This window comes from Lynx rufus, unplaced genomic scaffold, assembly GCF_022079265.1.
Source record: "Lynx rufus isolate CCGP_SWC_20201006 ecotype Redwood Valley unplaced genomic scaffold, mLynRuf1.p SCAF_16, whole genome shotgun sequence".
In the NCBI taxonomy this organism is placed as follows: domain Eukaryota; kingdom Metazoa; phylum Chordata; class Mammalia; order Carnivora; family Felidae; genus Lynx; species Lynx rufus.
Genome location: NW_025814830.1, coordinates 39,117,028 through 39,133,587, shown reverse-complemented (window position 1 = coordinate 39,133,587; position 16,560 = coordinate 39,117,028). Strand labels below are relative to the sequence as shown.

At 55.4% G+C, this 16,560-nt stretch overlaps 1 protein-coding gene across 1 annotated transcript in view; it reads left to right on the top strand.

The window, feature by feature from the left end:
• The window catches only part of ATP6V0D1 (ATPase H+ transporting V0 subunit d1), a 39,555-nt gene that overhangs the window by 20,895 nt on the left and 2,100 nt on the right, over positions 1 to 16,560 (top strand). The window contains exons 2-4 of the mRNA XM_047078571.1: positions 3,370 to 3,541; positions 11,947 to 12,125; positions 13,944 to 14,023. Of these exons, the coding sequence (XP_046934527.1) occupies positions 3,370 to 3,541; positions 11,947 to 12,125; positions 13,944 to 14,023 (431 nt within the window). The remainder of the gene's footprint in view (positions 1 to 3,369; positions 3,542 to 11,946; positions 12,126 to 13,943; positions 14,024 to 16,560) is intronic.

Sequence of the window (16,560 nt, the reverse complement as noted above, 5' to 3'; positions counted from 1 at the left end):
AAGGGCCTTGGGAGAATGTGGTCATAGATGGTAGGGGAGGAGAGGAGGCCAGAGTTGGAGATGACAGAAACCACCAGGCTTGATCCACATCCCAGCCCCTCTATACACCTGACTGGGACTCTAGACAAGTTTTGTGTTCCCCTTGGTTGCTCTTTTCTAAATCTGAAATGGGCATGGCTGAGAGGTCAGACACACAGGTTGCTCCTGGCAGGGGGCTGAGTACGCAGCAGGGACCCATTTGTTTCCAATTAGAATGGGTCTGGGCTTCTCCCCCCAGTGTTGGGGTGCTGACTCCCACTTGACCAGTGTATTGCATGGAGAGTCCATGGGAGCTGGAGAGGGGAGAGGGTACTTGGCAGTGGGGCAGTTGCTGAGCACACCTTCCCAGTGAAGAGAAACCCTGTAGAGAAAGGCGAGGCTGGGCCCACTTCTGGAGAGCTGAGGCCAGGGTGGTAGGGGACAGCGTTCAGGGAAGCCTCCAGCAGTGTGATGCAAAGATCCTTTGGAGGGTAGGAGGCAGGGGCCTGGGTGGGGGCCCACAGCGTGGACTCGATATCCCAGAGAATAGTGGGTCATTTACATGAGGGTCCCTGGCACGGGGACTGGGTTTTGCTCTGGTTTTTGGCCTGCACATCTGGCCTGGCCCCCAGGCCCAGCTGTGAGCTGCAGAGGAAGGAGTCATCGCCTGAGATGGGTTCTCTGCTGGCTGCAGTTGTTGAGTGGATAAACGAACAGGTTTGGTCTGGCAGCTGCTGTGCTAGATGCTCTGACCCAGAACACCACATTTCAGCCCCGGCTTCCAGCTGCTGTCTGCTCCGCAGCTTCCCCTAGTGGGGATTTGGGCACCTGCTGTGCCCTGGCCAGAACCCCTTGCCCACTTTGTTTTTCAAGTATCATCATGTTTGATAGATACAAGTGTATAAAATCAGGGCATGAATGTGACTTGATAAACTAAGTGGGATTAATTTCAATACTATAAGAAGAGGGATCGATTCATATTCTCACTCTCACACCCATGAAAACCACTTGGAGAACATTAACGATCTCTCAGAACTGATCAGTTGTGTGCAAATAAACCATGTTTCTGTTCAAAAGAATTGTGCATTTTCCCAGGGTTGAGGATATTAAAATCTAGCACATAAAGCCCATTACTAGAGGTAGAATACAAGGTGAGGTACCATTACACAACCATCAGTTATGACTATCAGTTGTGGTTAAGAATTTTTCTCTGACAACCAAGGGGGTAATGAAATATTGCAACAACTTGAGTACTACTGAGCAGAACACCTTCTCTTACCCAGGCCTTATTCTAAGTATAGGTGGACTTTGGCCAGACCATGGTGAGGATGGAACCTAGGCCAGGGACTCGTGGCAGATGGCCTGGGTTGAGGACATAGGGGTGTGAACACTTCCTTGTCAAAAAGGCAGCAAGTTCATGGGGGGTGAAGCAGGGGGCTGGTGGCTTCTCCCTGCCCCACCTCACCCTCGGCTCTGTCCCACTTTTAGGTGGCCGTGGAGAGAAGTGGGTGTGAGTGGGAGGACGGTGGCAAAAGCAGCAGATGGTGAAGGCCTTCTACAGGCCTCAGGAGGTTACAGTTCACTCTGTGAGGGCCCGAGAACTACAGAGGACATGAGTGTTGCCTGCCACCTGGGTGCCACCCAGAGCTGCAGGCAGAAGGCATCTAACCCAGGGGCATGCCGACTCCTCCCTCCCTCTCACCTCTCCCTTTCACATATTCTTCCATCTCTCCTTTAGCACTCCTAACTCCAGGTTGGGAACATTCTCCTGCTGGGATTGCAGGAGTAGGGGCTTCGCTGGGGATTATGTGCCACACCGTCCCTTCCTTCTCAGCAGCCCAAGGTAGCAAGGCCCTCCAGGCCCACAGACACGTCGGAAGGCTTGATCAGGGAGGCTTGTGGAGAAGTTCACAAATGTGACCCTTTCTGTCCTTCCCTGGGCAACCTCCCCAGGGGACGTAAAGCATGCAGTCCCTTACAGCAGAAGCTGGCCTTGGTTGTTGGGCCTTCACACACACGTGTGCACGCACACACGGGTACCTTCCCAGCCACTGTCCTTGGTACTGCCATCACTGCTACAGTGTCCCCCATTTCCAAATTCAGGAGTAAACCCCCCTGCTGTCTTCACCAACACTCTTCTCAGACTTCTGTCCATTCTCCAAATATTTAATGAGCATGAAAACATACCAGGACATACTCTGTTCTAGGCTCTAGGGCCCTGCAGTGACCCCAAATCCCTGCCATCATGGAGCTTATGTGTCCTGTGACAGGTGGAGTAAGTGTTAACAAAGAAAGGAGGCACAAGTGAAGGGACAGGGTGATGGGGCTGTGGGAGAGGTCTCTGAAGAGGGGATGTGTGAGGAGAGATCACCCCTTTTTAGGCAGAGGGACAGGGAAGGCCCTGAGATGAGGATGTATAGATGACTGATGTGCTCTGCCTTGTGTTTTAAGATCGTTCTGGCTGCTGGTTGGAGAATAACCTCGGGGGTGGGAGACAAGGGCAAAACCCAGGCAGCTGTTAGGTTGTTGCCCTGATCTCACTGGGTCTCACCTGTCCTGCCCACCCAGGCCCTTCTTCTCTGTCCTCTCCTCCCTTTTCCCTTGCCCCATCCCTAATTGCTCAGAAGAGCCCAGAGGATCGGCCTGTCTGCCTCCAGCCACTTGTACAGTGGCTGTCTCCTTTCCCAGACTCATCTCCCCCTCATGTCACTCATTTGTCCTCCAGGCCACTTGTCACTCAGGCCATCCTGCTGGCTGTTACCTTTGAATGTTCCTGTCCCTGCCCCTGCCCGTTGATGTGGCCCAGCCTGGCATGCTCTCTCCTCCTCTCGGTCCTGTCTTGGTGTCCTCTCCACCTTACTCGCACTTGTGGCCTCTTCTTTATTTCATTTGCATCATTTATGCCTAGAGTGTGTGGGCTTGCCCTTCTAACCCTGCAGCTATGGAGTGTAGGGCCCAGGTCTTACTCTACTCTAGGTTAGAGCCATCCCAGAATCTGGCATGCAGAAGGGCCTCAAAGGCGGTGGTGAATGGCACCTTGGGTTGGGGTTTCCCAGGCCTTCTTGTCATTTGGAGGAACATTTTGTTCTACTTGTGCTTGGACTCTGGGGCCCAGTGTACTGGCTAATGGCCCAAGAGTCTGGGATATCTCTAGGGCCTTGGTCTGACTGCCCTGGAGTAGGCCCTGAGCCAACAGGGAGGTGAAGGTGGGGACAGCAGGTCAGGGTAGCAGCAGGACACAACAGCAGAGAAGCTGGGGCTCAGAGTTGGGTGCGGATGGGGTTTTGGGGTCCTGGGGAGGTTCAGTGTGGCTAGCCCTCATACTCCCCACGCCCCTGCCTTGGGTTTCAGACCTGAAGCTGCACCTGCAGAGTACTGACTATGGCAACTTCCTGGCCAATGAGGCATCGCCGCTAACAGTGTCAGTTATTGATGACCGGCTCAAAGAGAAGATGGTGGTGGAGTTCCGCCACATGAGGAACCACGCCTATGAGCCACTCGCCAGCTTCCTGGACTTCATTACGTAAGTGTGCCCTATAGTGCCTTCTCCTCCCACTGGGCAGGATAGCTGCTCCTCCTGCATCTGGGCCAGCATGCGCTTAGGCCAGCTGCCCACAGAGTCTTCCTGGGCTGTGTAGCTGAGCTGGTTATTCAACAGCGCTGGGCCTCCAAGCCACCACCAGCCACTTCATTGCTGTGGATTCCACACTGTAATGTTGGATGAAGCCCCTTTCCCTGCACCCTTGGTATTACAGAGATTGGGGTGAGGAGACCAAGGATGATGAGAGCACTTTGCCTCACTCACCCTGCAGCATCCACACTGAATGCTCACTAGGTCCTGACTTCCCAGACTGGAGTCAGAGGTCAGGGGATGGCAGAGCTCTGAAGAGCCAAGTTCTTGGAATGGCCCATTCAGGCCCTCTGGGCCTGTCTGGGCTGAGGCCATTCTCCATCTTCTCTGTCCATGGCCCTGGGTCTCAGGGAGAAGTGGGGAAGGCTGAACACCTGGCTGCCTTTCCCAATTCTGGACCAAGCCCACATGTTTATGACCATGGCTGCCCAGCTTCCCCGTTGTCTAACCCTTGGGTGTAGTCCTGCCTCCACTAAGCTCCTGGAGGACCTGAGCAGAAGAAAGGACCCTACAGGCTAGGGGAGGGCACTTGGATGAGGCAGCCTCTGCTTGCCAGGTATGCCTGTGGAAACAGGGAGATAGGCCGTCTCTGCCTGGATAGACCAGGAGCCATTAGCCAGGGCCTGGTTAACAAAGAGATGGCCCCAGAGGTGTGATCAGTGGCTAACTTAAATGAATGTGCTCTGCATTAGTGGTGTGTGAGTGTGTGTTGTGGGGAAGTGTTTCCGTGTACTGGGTACTTTTGGGTACTGTTGCGCCTTTATCATTCCCTGATTTCGGTGCTCCCACCCTCCTCCTGGAAAACTGGCACACCTGCCCCACTAGGGTGCTTCCTGCCTGTCCTGATTCCCACCCCCAGCAAGCAGCAGCCACTTACTTAAGATCCACTTGCTCAAGTGGAGACTGCAGCCAGAAGGGATCCATCCTTGGGTAGAGGCCACAGGCTGGGACCCCTGAAGGGCTCAGGGAACTTACCCAGGCTGGGAAGCAGTCTCTTTCCTGGCTACAGGCCTCCTTTCTGGGGGCCTCCCTGCTGTCCTGGCTGGGCCTGTAATTACACCTCCTTGGCTCTGGTCAAGGTATAGACTACATAGTCCTGCTGGGGCAGGAGGCCAGAGATGGGGCATGTCTTGTGCTGCTGAGATGGGGGTCACACCGAAGTATCCCATGTGTTAGCTCCTGGCCTGGGCCTGTGTATCCCTTGCCTCAAGGCCAGAGCTGGGGACATACCAGGAAGCAACAAATTTATTGCCAGAGCCCAGCCTTCACCTTATTTGCACAAGGCTCTCTCAGCTTCCTGGTGAATGTTCTGGCCTTGCCAGCCAGGCAGGCCAGAGGAGGCCTGACCCATGCCAGTGGTCAGAGGGCAGTTGTCATCCATCTCACTGTCCACTTGGCCACCTGCCTGTGCAGCTAGCTCCTGGCCTTTCTTGGTGCCCTTAGAGGCTTCGTCTCAGCCTGCCAGGCCATGAAACTGGAGAGGGCTCTGAGCGTGACTGAGGCTGCATAGCCGCCAGCTCTTTGCTGGAGGTTGGCTGCAAGCACCAAGCGTGCTTAAAGCAGCCAAGCACTATCCTGTGGCAGGCTGTCACTTCCCCGCCCCTTCCATTCATGGGTGATTGTGGCTTAGTCTTCCCAGCTCCTCACTCCTGCCCTCACTCAGGAAGAGCTCAGCAGCCACGTGTCAGCCTGTCTGAGCCTGTGGCTGCTCGTACCATGACCTCGTCATCTTCAGTGACCCGCTCCTCTGCTCTCCACTTCAGCCACCCCCACTGATGGCTACCCAAGGCCATGTCACTACTGGAACTGTTCCACCCCGAAATCGCTGAGTCAGGCACCCCCTCTCTACCCACAGCCTTCAGGCACTCCAGCCCACTCTCAGTCCCTTGAGGGACGTTGGTTCCGGACTCAGCAGGACGCTGGGGCTTGCTTCCTCTCCTGCTGCCCCTTCTGTCTTCGTTTTCCTCCCTCCCCAGCTGAGGTTCCCTGGTCCATCATTTGAGTACTTTTCTGCCAGCATCCGCAGCTCTCTTGGCCGCCTGTCCTATAGTCCCGCCCTGGCTGGCAGCCCCCCAGCCCTGGAGGAATCCCAGCAGCCTCCGGCCTGGAGGCACCCTCCCCCACCTCCACAGCCTGGAGCAAAGCTGGGGAAGCCGGCCTTGAGCGGTGATCCCTGCTGCCAGACGTGCATGCTCACCAGTGCAGCTGGCCTCGGCTTGTCTTTGCCCAGCCGGCCATTTGTTCTCCCTACCCAGCACCCTGCAGCCCCCCCACCAAGGTTGGGAAGACCACTTCACCATTTTAAATACTACCTCTCTCCCACCCCCAGCCTTGTCTCTGGGCAGATGGCCCACCTTCCTCCTCCACAGAGACAGTAGAAACCAGTCACCTTCCAGCACCGCATCTGTGTCCCCAACCCTGATCTGATGGCAAAGGTTCCTTCTCTTGGGTCCTTCTGCCAGAGTCCTGAGCTCTCTTACCCGACTCCCTGGACCCTGAGTGGCCACTCACCTGTTCTGTCTGTGCAGCCACCGTCCCTTTCAGATTCTTCCCATCAACAACTGAACAAGTGCAAATCTCTCACACTGTTTAAAACTGTCTCCTAGGGGGGCGCCTGGGTGGCTCAGCCGGTTAAGTGGCCAACTTCGGCTCAGGTCATCATCTCGCGGTCCGTGAGTTCGAGCCCCGCGTCAGGCTCTGTGCTGACAGCTCAGAGCCTGGAGCCTGTTTCAGATTCTGTGTCTCCCTCTCTCTGACCCTCCCCCGTTCATGCTCTGTCTCTCTTGGTCTCAAAAATAAATAAACGTTAAAAAAAAAAACAAAAAAACCCAACAAAACTGTCTCCTAGGGCCTGCGCTTTTACGTTCGCTGTGTGTTCTCTCACCCCCGCCCCCCCCCCCCCGACGCCTGCCCATCCTTTGAGCTTCCAGTCTGCTCCCAGCTGTCCCATCACTCCACCGCAAAGGCCCTGACCAAGGTCACCACTGAGCTTTGTGCGGCAAGGTCTGCAGGCCTAATCAGGAGCCACAGCCCTCCCACCCTCCAGCAGTCTCCTTCTTCTCTGCCATTTAACTCTTAACTCTCTGCCTGCTCCTCCTCCTCCCCTCCACCTCCTCCACTTCCTCCTTTCTGGGTCATCCGCAGTGTTGCAGAAAGAGGGAATCTCTTCCGTCAGGGCCAGGGCTTGGAACTCATAGCTGGCTTCTCTGAGGAGGTGGCTATGTGGCTGAGGAGCTGTTTAAGGAAGAATTGGGGAAGGGGAGATTCTGGACTGAGGGAACCATACATGTCCTGAGCCTCAAACCCCAGGGATGTCCAGAGGAATGTAACTAGAGAGGAGAGCATGGTTCCCCCAGGTAGGGGAGGCGTCAGCTAATGGCTCCATCCTGCGTGTGAATACTTGAGGGAACAGTGCCATCACTGCTGGCCACAAACAAAGCTGGCCCAGCTGGGTTGGAGGTTGGGACTACCACAAAAGGTCAACTTAGCTCTGTTCCTCAGAGCCTCTTAGTAGCCCATAGAACTGCCCTTGGATTGCTGGAACAGGATTTCCCAGGAAGTGATGGGTTCCTTGTCACTAAAGGTGTGCAGACAGAAGCTGATGAAGGTCTTTTCTGCCCTCCCATGGTGAAAGACAGTGTCCAGTGGTTTTGTTGATCCCAGCGAGCCTTCAGCCAACACAACTAGTATCAGCTCTGGGCCAGGCCCTATGCCAGGAGGGAGGGGGATGCATGAATGCAATGGGATGAGTGTCAGGGGTGGTGTAGACAGCTCCTGGAGAGGCCTGTGGGCAGCTGCTACAAATGGATCCAGGGTCACAGGAGGCTTCCTGGCATTAAGAGGACTCAAGGATCAGGTGGGGTGAAAGAGACTGCTCAGGAGAGTGGGTGGCACTGCCTGGTGTGGAGGAAACAGGCCTTGAGTGAGTGAGAGTCTGTGAAGTAAGCTGTCATCAATCATGTAGTTTTTAGATAATTCAGTTCAATTTCACGGCAGTAACATGTAATATGTCACTATACCAAGGATTTTTCCAGACGTAGCCATTAACGTGCTGTGTGACTTGGAATGGAGCCTCTATTGGGTTTTTTTGGCTTTGGAGGGGAGATCTTGATCTAGGCCATTCCATGATGGCTTCCCATAGGAAAGTAGGCTCTCAAAGGGAAGTTGGGAGAGGTGCGTGTGGGAGAGGTGAGTCTGGCCTCTGGGGATTTTCAGGTGGGCCCCAAAGGCCCTTGTCTTTAAAGGAATGAGCCATCCCCAGTGTGCAGCAGCCTGGTACCCATTAGCAGAACCTGGGCTTGGTAACCTGCATCATCTGGGAGAGGTGAAGTCCAGTCTTTCTTATGTACCAGGGGCTCCAGTGCCACCAACCTGGAGTGGGTAGCTGGAAGGCAGCTTTGTCCCAGGACAATGGCCTCAAGTGCCCCATAGGCCTTTTAGCATACCTGCCATTCTCCCCAGAACTTTTTGTACCATGGGTTGCAGAGGCATGGTGGTTATCCTTATCCTGGTCCTCTAGCCCTCTCTCTCTACATCCACTGTTTTTGGGTCATAGCACGGTCTATACAGGCTGGGGCTCTAGGCCTGCCATGATTTCTGGGTCATGGGCTAGACCTGGCTCCTGCCTTGCGGGAGAGCCAGCAGTGACACTGACTAAGGGAGAGCACACAGGAGCTCTTTAAGGCCTAGAAGGCTTAAGTCAAGTGGGAAGACCCAATCAGGCTTCTGGGGAAGAGCAGGATTTTAATGAGAAGGTCAGGGCCTTACTAGCTCTGCTATGGGCTGCATTTTAGTTATCCTGATTAAAACTGAGAAACTGAGAAACTGAGGCTTGGCAAGTTGTATGCTGAGGCCATAGCTTAATATCTCTATTCCCTTTCTGCCCTAGGCAGGGCTTTGCAGGACTCTGATGTGATTAAGCACAGATACTGTTATGAGCAGCCTCTGCTGGGAGCTGTAGGATAGACAGACTGGCAGAGGTACCTAGTCATCTTGGCCTCCTCACCAGTGCTAGGCCAGCCCCCGGCGCCAAGACGATAAGAATGTGGAAGCAAGCCATGCTTCTCCAGCAGGTGGCGCCAAAGGGCACAGCAGAAGAATGGGGCTTGGCTGGGGGCTCTGAAGACTTCTTGGAAGAAGGGGCTTCCTAAACCCCAACCCGAGACTTCTATGGGCCCAAGCTGAGTCTTAAAGGCACAGGGTGAGGGAGGGCCTCTGGGTAGAGGAATACAGACTCCCTACTCCCACCCCACAAGGGCCTCTTTGGCCTGGCGGGCAGCCGCCTGTCCACTCCCCAGCTGTCTTCCTCTGGAGGGAGACGCTGACCAGCTGGAACCTCATTCTCTGCTGTTGAGGCCAAATGAGGGGAGGACTGGTGGAGTGGCTTTTTGGGGGCAGGGAGGCAGCTGCTCAAGCCAGGCGAGGAGGAGGAGGATGTCCCTGTCTGCTGAAGGCCTTGGCCTTGGGGGAAAAGCAAACAGCCTAGCCAGCACCATCTCTGCCAGGCTTGCCCTGCTTCCTTTCTCCCAGGAAAGAAGATTTGGGCTCTCATTGGGCTGGGGAGAAAAGCAGGGGCTGCTTCTGCAGTAACCTCGTAGTTGACTCAGGGAGAAGGAAGAGCTGGGTCTGGCACAGGATTATCCAGTGCTGGCCTAGACTGGGTTAGAAGGGGGCCCTGGAAGGTGCTGGGAGTATGTGATCGTAAGTGGCCCTTAACTGGCTCGGCATTTTCCTTGGTACCCAGACTGGACTTCTAGCAGGAGAGGCTGGGGGCAGCTAGGAGGTACTACTACTGGCCCCGACATTTGCTGTCAAGGCTGAAAAGTGACTCATAGCTGGCCTGTTCCACATCATTGGAGGGACAACAGAAAAGCCAGATGGTAGAGTCTTCCCACGGGCTCTCCTCTAAGTCCAGGCCAGGACCCTGAGGAGTACCAGGGCCTCCCCTGAGCCCTGCCTCCAGCCCCATCCCCAACATAAACGAATACCCTGGGTTGTGAGCAGAGGGAGTGGGGAGATTTAGAGAAAGAAAACTGGCTTGTGGGGATACCTCTGAAAAGACAGAGATAGATGGGGAGTGCAGTGCCAGGGCATGGGGACCCTAGAAATGGGACATGGAGGTCATCTGTCTGATGGTGTGACAGGGCCGAGTGCCTATACTCTCTCTTCCTTGGATACTGGGTTTGGTGATGCTGGTGGCCGCGGGGTCAATCAGATAGTATAGGCCTAAGAGGGGTACCCTTCTCTCTGTCCCTGTCCACAAGGTTGTGAGAGTGGAGAAGAGCATCCTCAGGCCGGGGACAGGAGTCTTTGTGGCTGTCTCAGAGAACAGGAAGACTGGAGTGGGGCTGGTTGGGGTGCAGGTAGAGGGCTGCAGGAAGTGACATGTAGCACAGGTCCTGTGGTACATGAGATTCTGGAGGCATTGGGAACAAGGGATGCTGTCCAGGGTGGAGGGGATGCAGGCTCTGGCTGGAGGCCAAGGCCCAGAACTCTAATGAGCTTTTTCTGAGGTCCCTCTGCTCTGCCAGCTCTGTCAGGTTCGGGGCAGAAGGCTGGCCATTGGGCTTCTTGCCTTGCAGCTACAATGGGCCCCGCCTGAAGCCCTCAGTTTGAGAAGGGGAGGGCCTGTCTCTTCTCAGTGCACATCCTGTCACTGACCCAGCCGGTTTGGGGGCGGAGAGAGGGCAGCTGCCTGGCCCCAAGCCCAGGAGAGCAGAGGTCACAGCAAGGCGCTGGTGGGAGCTGGGGGAGGGTGCAGCAAGCAGGGGGAGTAGGGGGTCAGGTCAGGACTGGAGCTGTGGCTTTTTCTTCCTGTCGCCTTCCTGGAGGGCCTTGTGGGAGCTCCCCCAATAGCTGGCCGTCTGAGTTGAGGCCTGGGCCACCCCTTTCCCTTTCTTCCCTTGGTATTTAGGGCCAATGCCCACCAGGGGTCTTCCATGGACAGCCTCAGCGTTGGGTGCTTAAAACACTTTCCCAGGAGAGGGGCCTAGTTGTGGGCCACCCAAAAACTAGGGCAAGTCCTGTGCTAAGTGCCCATTCAGGGCAGCAGCCTGCACCTTAGCTCTGACCCTTCAGTGGTGCCCCTCCCCACAGGCCTCATCCACTCGTGTACCCTGAGTTCATCACTGGTGACAGGCTGGAGGAATGTTGTGGTTAATGCCACCTGACTGTGCCTGGGGCCTTCCTCACTGCCCCCCCCCCCCCCCGCCGCCGCTCCTGGCTTCACCCCATTCCCACGTAGGTGACTAGACAGAGCTCTGCCCCGGCTCCTTTGTGCCATTGTCTTAAAGTTCGGAAGCAGAGCTTGCCCTGCCCCTTGCCAAGTCTGAACCGGGAAGCCCCACCCTCCCCAGCTCCACAGCCCCCTCTGCTGCTCATGTGCTATCCAGAGCGGAGAGCCAAGGAGCTTAGGCCTAGGACAACTTGAGCCCAGCCTCCCTATCCAGGCCTCTGGGTCCCCTCTAGGCCTCCTGCGCGGATACCTGGCCTAGGCCTCCAGCTGAAGAAGGAGGCGGTGCTCTGCCTTTGGAGTGGAACTGTGCAGGGCAGCTATCTACCTGTTCCATCTCTGCCTGACCTGGGGCCTTACTCCAGAGGGGCCCTCCCGCTAGCTCCTTTCTGGCCTTCCCTTTTTCTCTGGCTTTTCCCCACCCTACTCTTCAGCCTTTCCTCCCCTTGCCATCTCCCCCTCCCCACATCCCCACCCAGCAGCCAGATTGACTCTAACAGGACTGTAATACTCCCTGCTTACATCCTGCTCATGGATCTCTAGTGCTCAAAATACAGTCAGGACCCTCAGCCTGGCCTGCAGGACCAGCGACCAGGCCCCAGCAAGCTAGGAGCACTGCCCTGGTTCCCTCCTTCTGCCAACCCTGAACTGTGCTCAGTTCCTCGAATGCGGCAGGCACTCGGTGAATGCCTCCAGGCCTTTGCACACACTGTTCCCTCTTCCCAGAACACAATTACATCTCCCAGTTTTTTCATCCCCAGGCTGGCCTTGCACCTCCTTCTGTGTTCCCTGCCAGAACTCTGTTCACACCGTGGGGTAGTTACCTCTTCCCAGACACTCAAGGGGCATGAATCTGTGCCACACTCCCAAGGGAGGGGCTGTGTATGTCTCAGACTCCTGGTGCTGGAGTAGGGCTGCAACCGGGCAGGGAGGTGAACCAGTGGTGCTGGTCAGCAACACCATTGAGGTGGTGCTCTTTGTTGAGGGTGGCCTGTGCAGGGTGGGGGCAGGGTCACAGTGCTGGGCCAGGACTTCCAAACCCCCTGCTGTTGTGTGCCTCCCGCAGTTACAGCTACATGATTGACAACGTAATCCTGCTTATCACGGGCACGTTGCACCAGCGGTCTATCGCCGAACTTGTGCCCAAGTGCCACCCACTAGGCAGCTTTGAGCAGATGGAGGCTGTGAACATTGCACAGACACCTGCCGAGCTCTACAATGCCATTCTGGTGGACACGCCCCTGGGTGAGCCACTGGGGTGGAGGGGGGAGGAGGTGGACACCGCCTCCAAGTGTGGGGTTTGTGGACCCCTGGGTGGTGGGGGGGTGATACTGAGCCATAAAAGAAGGCTTGCCCCTGCTGCTTACCTTTATGTTTCCCTTAACTTCCCTCCCATTCTGTTGCCCTACCTTCAGTTCCTTTCCTGTTGCTTTTGCTGGGCTAGACAGACTACCACCAGGGCCTGATTCAGACCATGTAACTTTGTGAAACTGGCCAATTTCTCAGAATGCAGAGAAAGGCTGAGCTCATGGAGTGAGGAGAGGCCCAGGTCCCTCAGAGTCTTGGGACTCGAACACACTGTGGCCCCAAGCTGGACCAGAGTGGCTGGCTGCCTGTGAGGCAGAGGAGGGAAGCAAATAGCTTCACTTGCCTCCACAGAACAGGTCCCAGGGGCCAGGTCAGGCAGTGTCCGGCAGGATGCAGGGTTCGTGTCAGAGGCCAAGAGAGGAAGGGGAACTGGGAGCTTCCTGCAGGGCCCCACCTAGGCAGTGCTGGCTCCTGCCTATCTTGGAGGCTGGGGAGAAGGCACTAAGGCTGTCACCAGCTAGTGCCCTCGTAGCCACAATCTTTGTCCTCAGAGCACCACCTCCAGGAAGCCTCCAGGGTTAAACACTGGGTTCTTTTTTTTTTTTTTTTTTTTTTTTTTTTTTTTTAAATTTTTTTTTTTCAACGTTTATTTTTATTTTTGGGACAGAGAGAGACAGAGCATGAACGGGGGAGGGGCAGAGAGAGAGGGAGACACAGAATCTGAAACAGGCTCCAGGCTCTGAGCCATCAGCCCAGAGCCCGACGCGGGGCTCGAACTCACGGACCGCGAGATCGTGACCTGGCTGAAGTCGGACGCTTAACCGACTGCGCCACCCAGGCGCCCCTAAACACTGGGTTCTAAGTTGCACTTGTTCCTGTACAAGGGTTCCTGAGCCCTACTTGCTAGGCCTATCTGCCATAGACTCTTCCAGTAACTCTGAGCTAGTTCTGGGCTATTTGTGGCTTCTCAGTTTCTCCATTTTTATTTTATTTTATTTTATTTCTTATTTTATTTTATTTTATTTTATTTTATTTTATTTTATTTTATTTCTTATTTTATTTTATTTTATTTTATTTTATTTCTTATTTTATTTTATTTTATTTTATTTTATTTTATTTTATTTTATTTTATTTTATTTTATTTTTTTGCTCCCTCTCTCCCCCTAGTTTCTCCATCTTTAAAGAAGAGACAGACTAGAGAGTCTGTGGGCCCCTGTCAGGGGAGGGAGCTCTATTCTGTTCTGGCCTCTACTTTCAGCCTGACAGTGGCCCTCTGGGTCCCTGGTCCAGGCCCACTCAGCTCATTCCTTAAGAAGTAGGCTGGTTTTCCAAATGTGGGCCCCAGGCCCCCCCTGGGGGTTATAGATACATGGGCATCAGGCCCCAAATCCACAGCTGCCCCTCAAGAAAGGAGGATGTCATGGCCTCTTATGCAAGTCTGTCTTTGGCATGGTCTGAGCTTGGGTCTGCCCCAGAGGCGATTAGATCATGTTATGGCTGGCCGCCTCCTTTATAAATCAGTTTTAGGAGCAAGGATGCAGGAGAAGCTCAGGTCAGTGTACATGGCCCAGTGTATTGCTTCTGCCACTTGCAAGGCAATTGCCCAGGCTGGTTCGGGAGGCCCCCCAACCCCTGGCCAGCTGGGCCTTGTGACAGGGGCCCTCTTTGCCCTGCAGGGGTGGTTAAACAGCAGCAGGATTCTTGCCTAGGCTGAATCTAGTCGCCCACCCTCACCCCCACGTCTTTCTTTCCCAGCGGCCTTTTTCCAGGACTGCATCTCAGAGCAGGACCTTGATGAGATGAACATCGAGATCATCCGGAACACACTCTACAAGGTAGTGCCCTCATCAGAGGTGGGGGCTGGCCTGTGGGCAGGGGTGGGGCCATGGTATGGTGGGCTCATGGTTTATGTGGGGTGCTGGGACGGGACGCAGCTGCACCAGGCTTCTATCCCGCAGGCTTAACCTTATCCGCAGGCTTAGCCACTTTCTGGCTCCCATGATGGGCACAGGCTGCATGGAACAGGTTCTCCATCTCGTGGCGCCTGCGGCAGGCCCTGATAAGATCAGCAGGAGTGGCTGGTGCCCCACAGCTTGGCCTGTCAGAGCTGGCTCCTGGATGGCCACTCCCCCTGCATCCAGGAGGGTCACGGGGCCGCCACCCAGATCATAGCTTTCAGGTTTACCCCACCTAGACTGTTGCCAGCAAGGACAGGCATTTGAGCAGAGGCAACAGTGTGCTTATTATGATGGGGGGAGGGACCCAGCCAGGTGTAGCCAGGTCACCACATCCTTCTCAGGTTCCTAGGCCTAGAGCCAGTGCCACGTCACAGCATCCTTATCCCTTAACCACTTTCTGCTTCACCCCTGACTATGGCACAGGTTGGTGACCCCTGGAGACAGAGTGAGCTTGGGATTCCTGGGTCAGCACTGCCCTGGCCCAAAGAGATTAGGAGCAGGGCTGGGAGCCAAGGAAGGGGGCCGGCCAGGGACCAGTGAAGGACATTTGGGACAGACTAGGCTCTGGGCACAGTGAGGTACTGATGGGCTGCAGCCAGGAACATGGATCAGCAATAGGCAGGCCCTGAAGGGGGACTGAGTATAACCTAAGTCACGGGCCCTGCTGACCTAACCCTGAGAACATCTGGCAATCAGATCTTTATACTGAGTGTCTTCTCCTGCCTGAGTTGGAGCTAGGTGGCTGACACTCAGCTGCAGCCTGAGAGGCTAGGCCTCCAGTCTCCCTCCAGGAATCTGGGCCAGAGTGCAAGGGGAGGTCTGGTAATAGGTGAGGAGACTGCATATGTTGCAGTGGTGTGGGCAGGGGAACAGCCCATGCAGAAGAAAGCATGGAGCATGGGCCAAGTGACAGGCAGTTTGCCATGGAAGTGCAGGTTCCAGATAGACAGCCGGAGACAGGTCTGGAAAAAGAGGCAGACACAGGATGAAGTCACCGAGGGCCTGGAGTGCCAGGCCAGAGTTTGAACTGTATCCTGTGGGCAGGGTCAGCCAATAAAGGTTTGCAACAGGGCAGAGTATCATCAGAAAGCCCCCTCTGGCTATGGTGTGGAGCATGGAGTAGAGGGGAGAGACTAGAGGTAGGAAGATCGTCAACTTCTTTAATCGTCAGGATCACCCTAGGAGCTAGGTAGGCATGAATATCTGAATTGGTAAGATGAGAAAACTAAGGGCTCAAAGAAGCAGGGTGGGTTTCCTGAAACCACTTGCTATACTCTGGCAGCACTGGGATCACACCTGGCTCAGCCTGTTTGCAAAGCACGTGCTCTCATCTGCCCCGCTAACAAGGAGGCAGGCCAGGCAATCAGCCGAGAATGTGCATGCGCACATGTTCTGAGTGCTCCTGCCCGCCCAACTGGCCTGCTGCCGGTTCCCTGCCCTGAGACAGGGTGAGGGGTGCGGCTGTCCCCCTAGCCTCACCCACACCCTCACCGGGCCTGACTGGTTCTAGCTGGAGTCACTGGTGAGGGCTGCCCGGACACCAGCTCCGTAAACACTGATCCGAGGCTGAGGGCGCCATGCCAAGACTGCCCGCTCGACAGGCAGTTTCCCAGCCCAGTGGCCACAGATGGGAGATTAGATGGACCCTCAGCCGCCTGGCAGGCAGGAACTGTAGGCAGCTGGTACAGCAGCCATGGACTAGCAGGCTCCAGGGGACAGGGTGGGGATGGGGAGGCAACCTTGGTACCTGAGCCTTTGAGGTCTTGCCAGTTTCTTCAACTGCCCTAACTTCCAGAAGAGTCTGAGCCCATCCCATCATCTCCTCTGAGCCTAGGGTCAGCCTTTCCAGGGATTGGTATAGCTCAGTGAAGGCTGGTGGCTTCCCCACAGATTGGAACTGCAGGCCCCACTAGGGCAGGCCTCGAGATTTGGGCAGGCCATGGGGAACTTGGCCTGGCCATGGGGAAGAAAGTGGCTGGGGACAGTCCTAGAGGGACTGAATTACCAGTGAGCCATGGTAGGATTGGCAGCTGTTTCTACCACCCAAGCCCTCTGATTCCTAGGGATGTATTATGCTGGGGTCCACTCTCCCCTTCCAGGCTTCTTCCTCTCTGACCTGTTCTAGACTTTTGTTTCCTGTGACCTCATTGGTCACCACAGGCCTTCTGAGCACAGCTTGCCCAGTGCTGCTGGCCAGGCTATGCCTGTGCTCGTGGACTCCTGGGTTTCATCTCACCTCCTCCCTTGGGGGAGCAAAGCCTGTGGCCCAAGTCAGCTTGTGGTAGGTAGAAAGGTCTCTGAACCTTGGCGATCAGACCTTGGTGCTGAAAGCTTCAGCTTCAGCCCCAACTCTGAAGAATAATCTCTAGCCTGTGGAGCCAGAGTCCCTGTGACCATGCCACCAGAAGGGACTC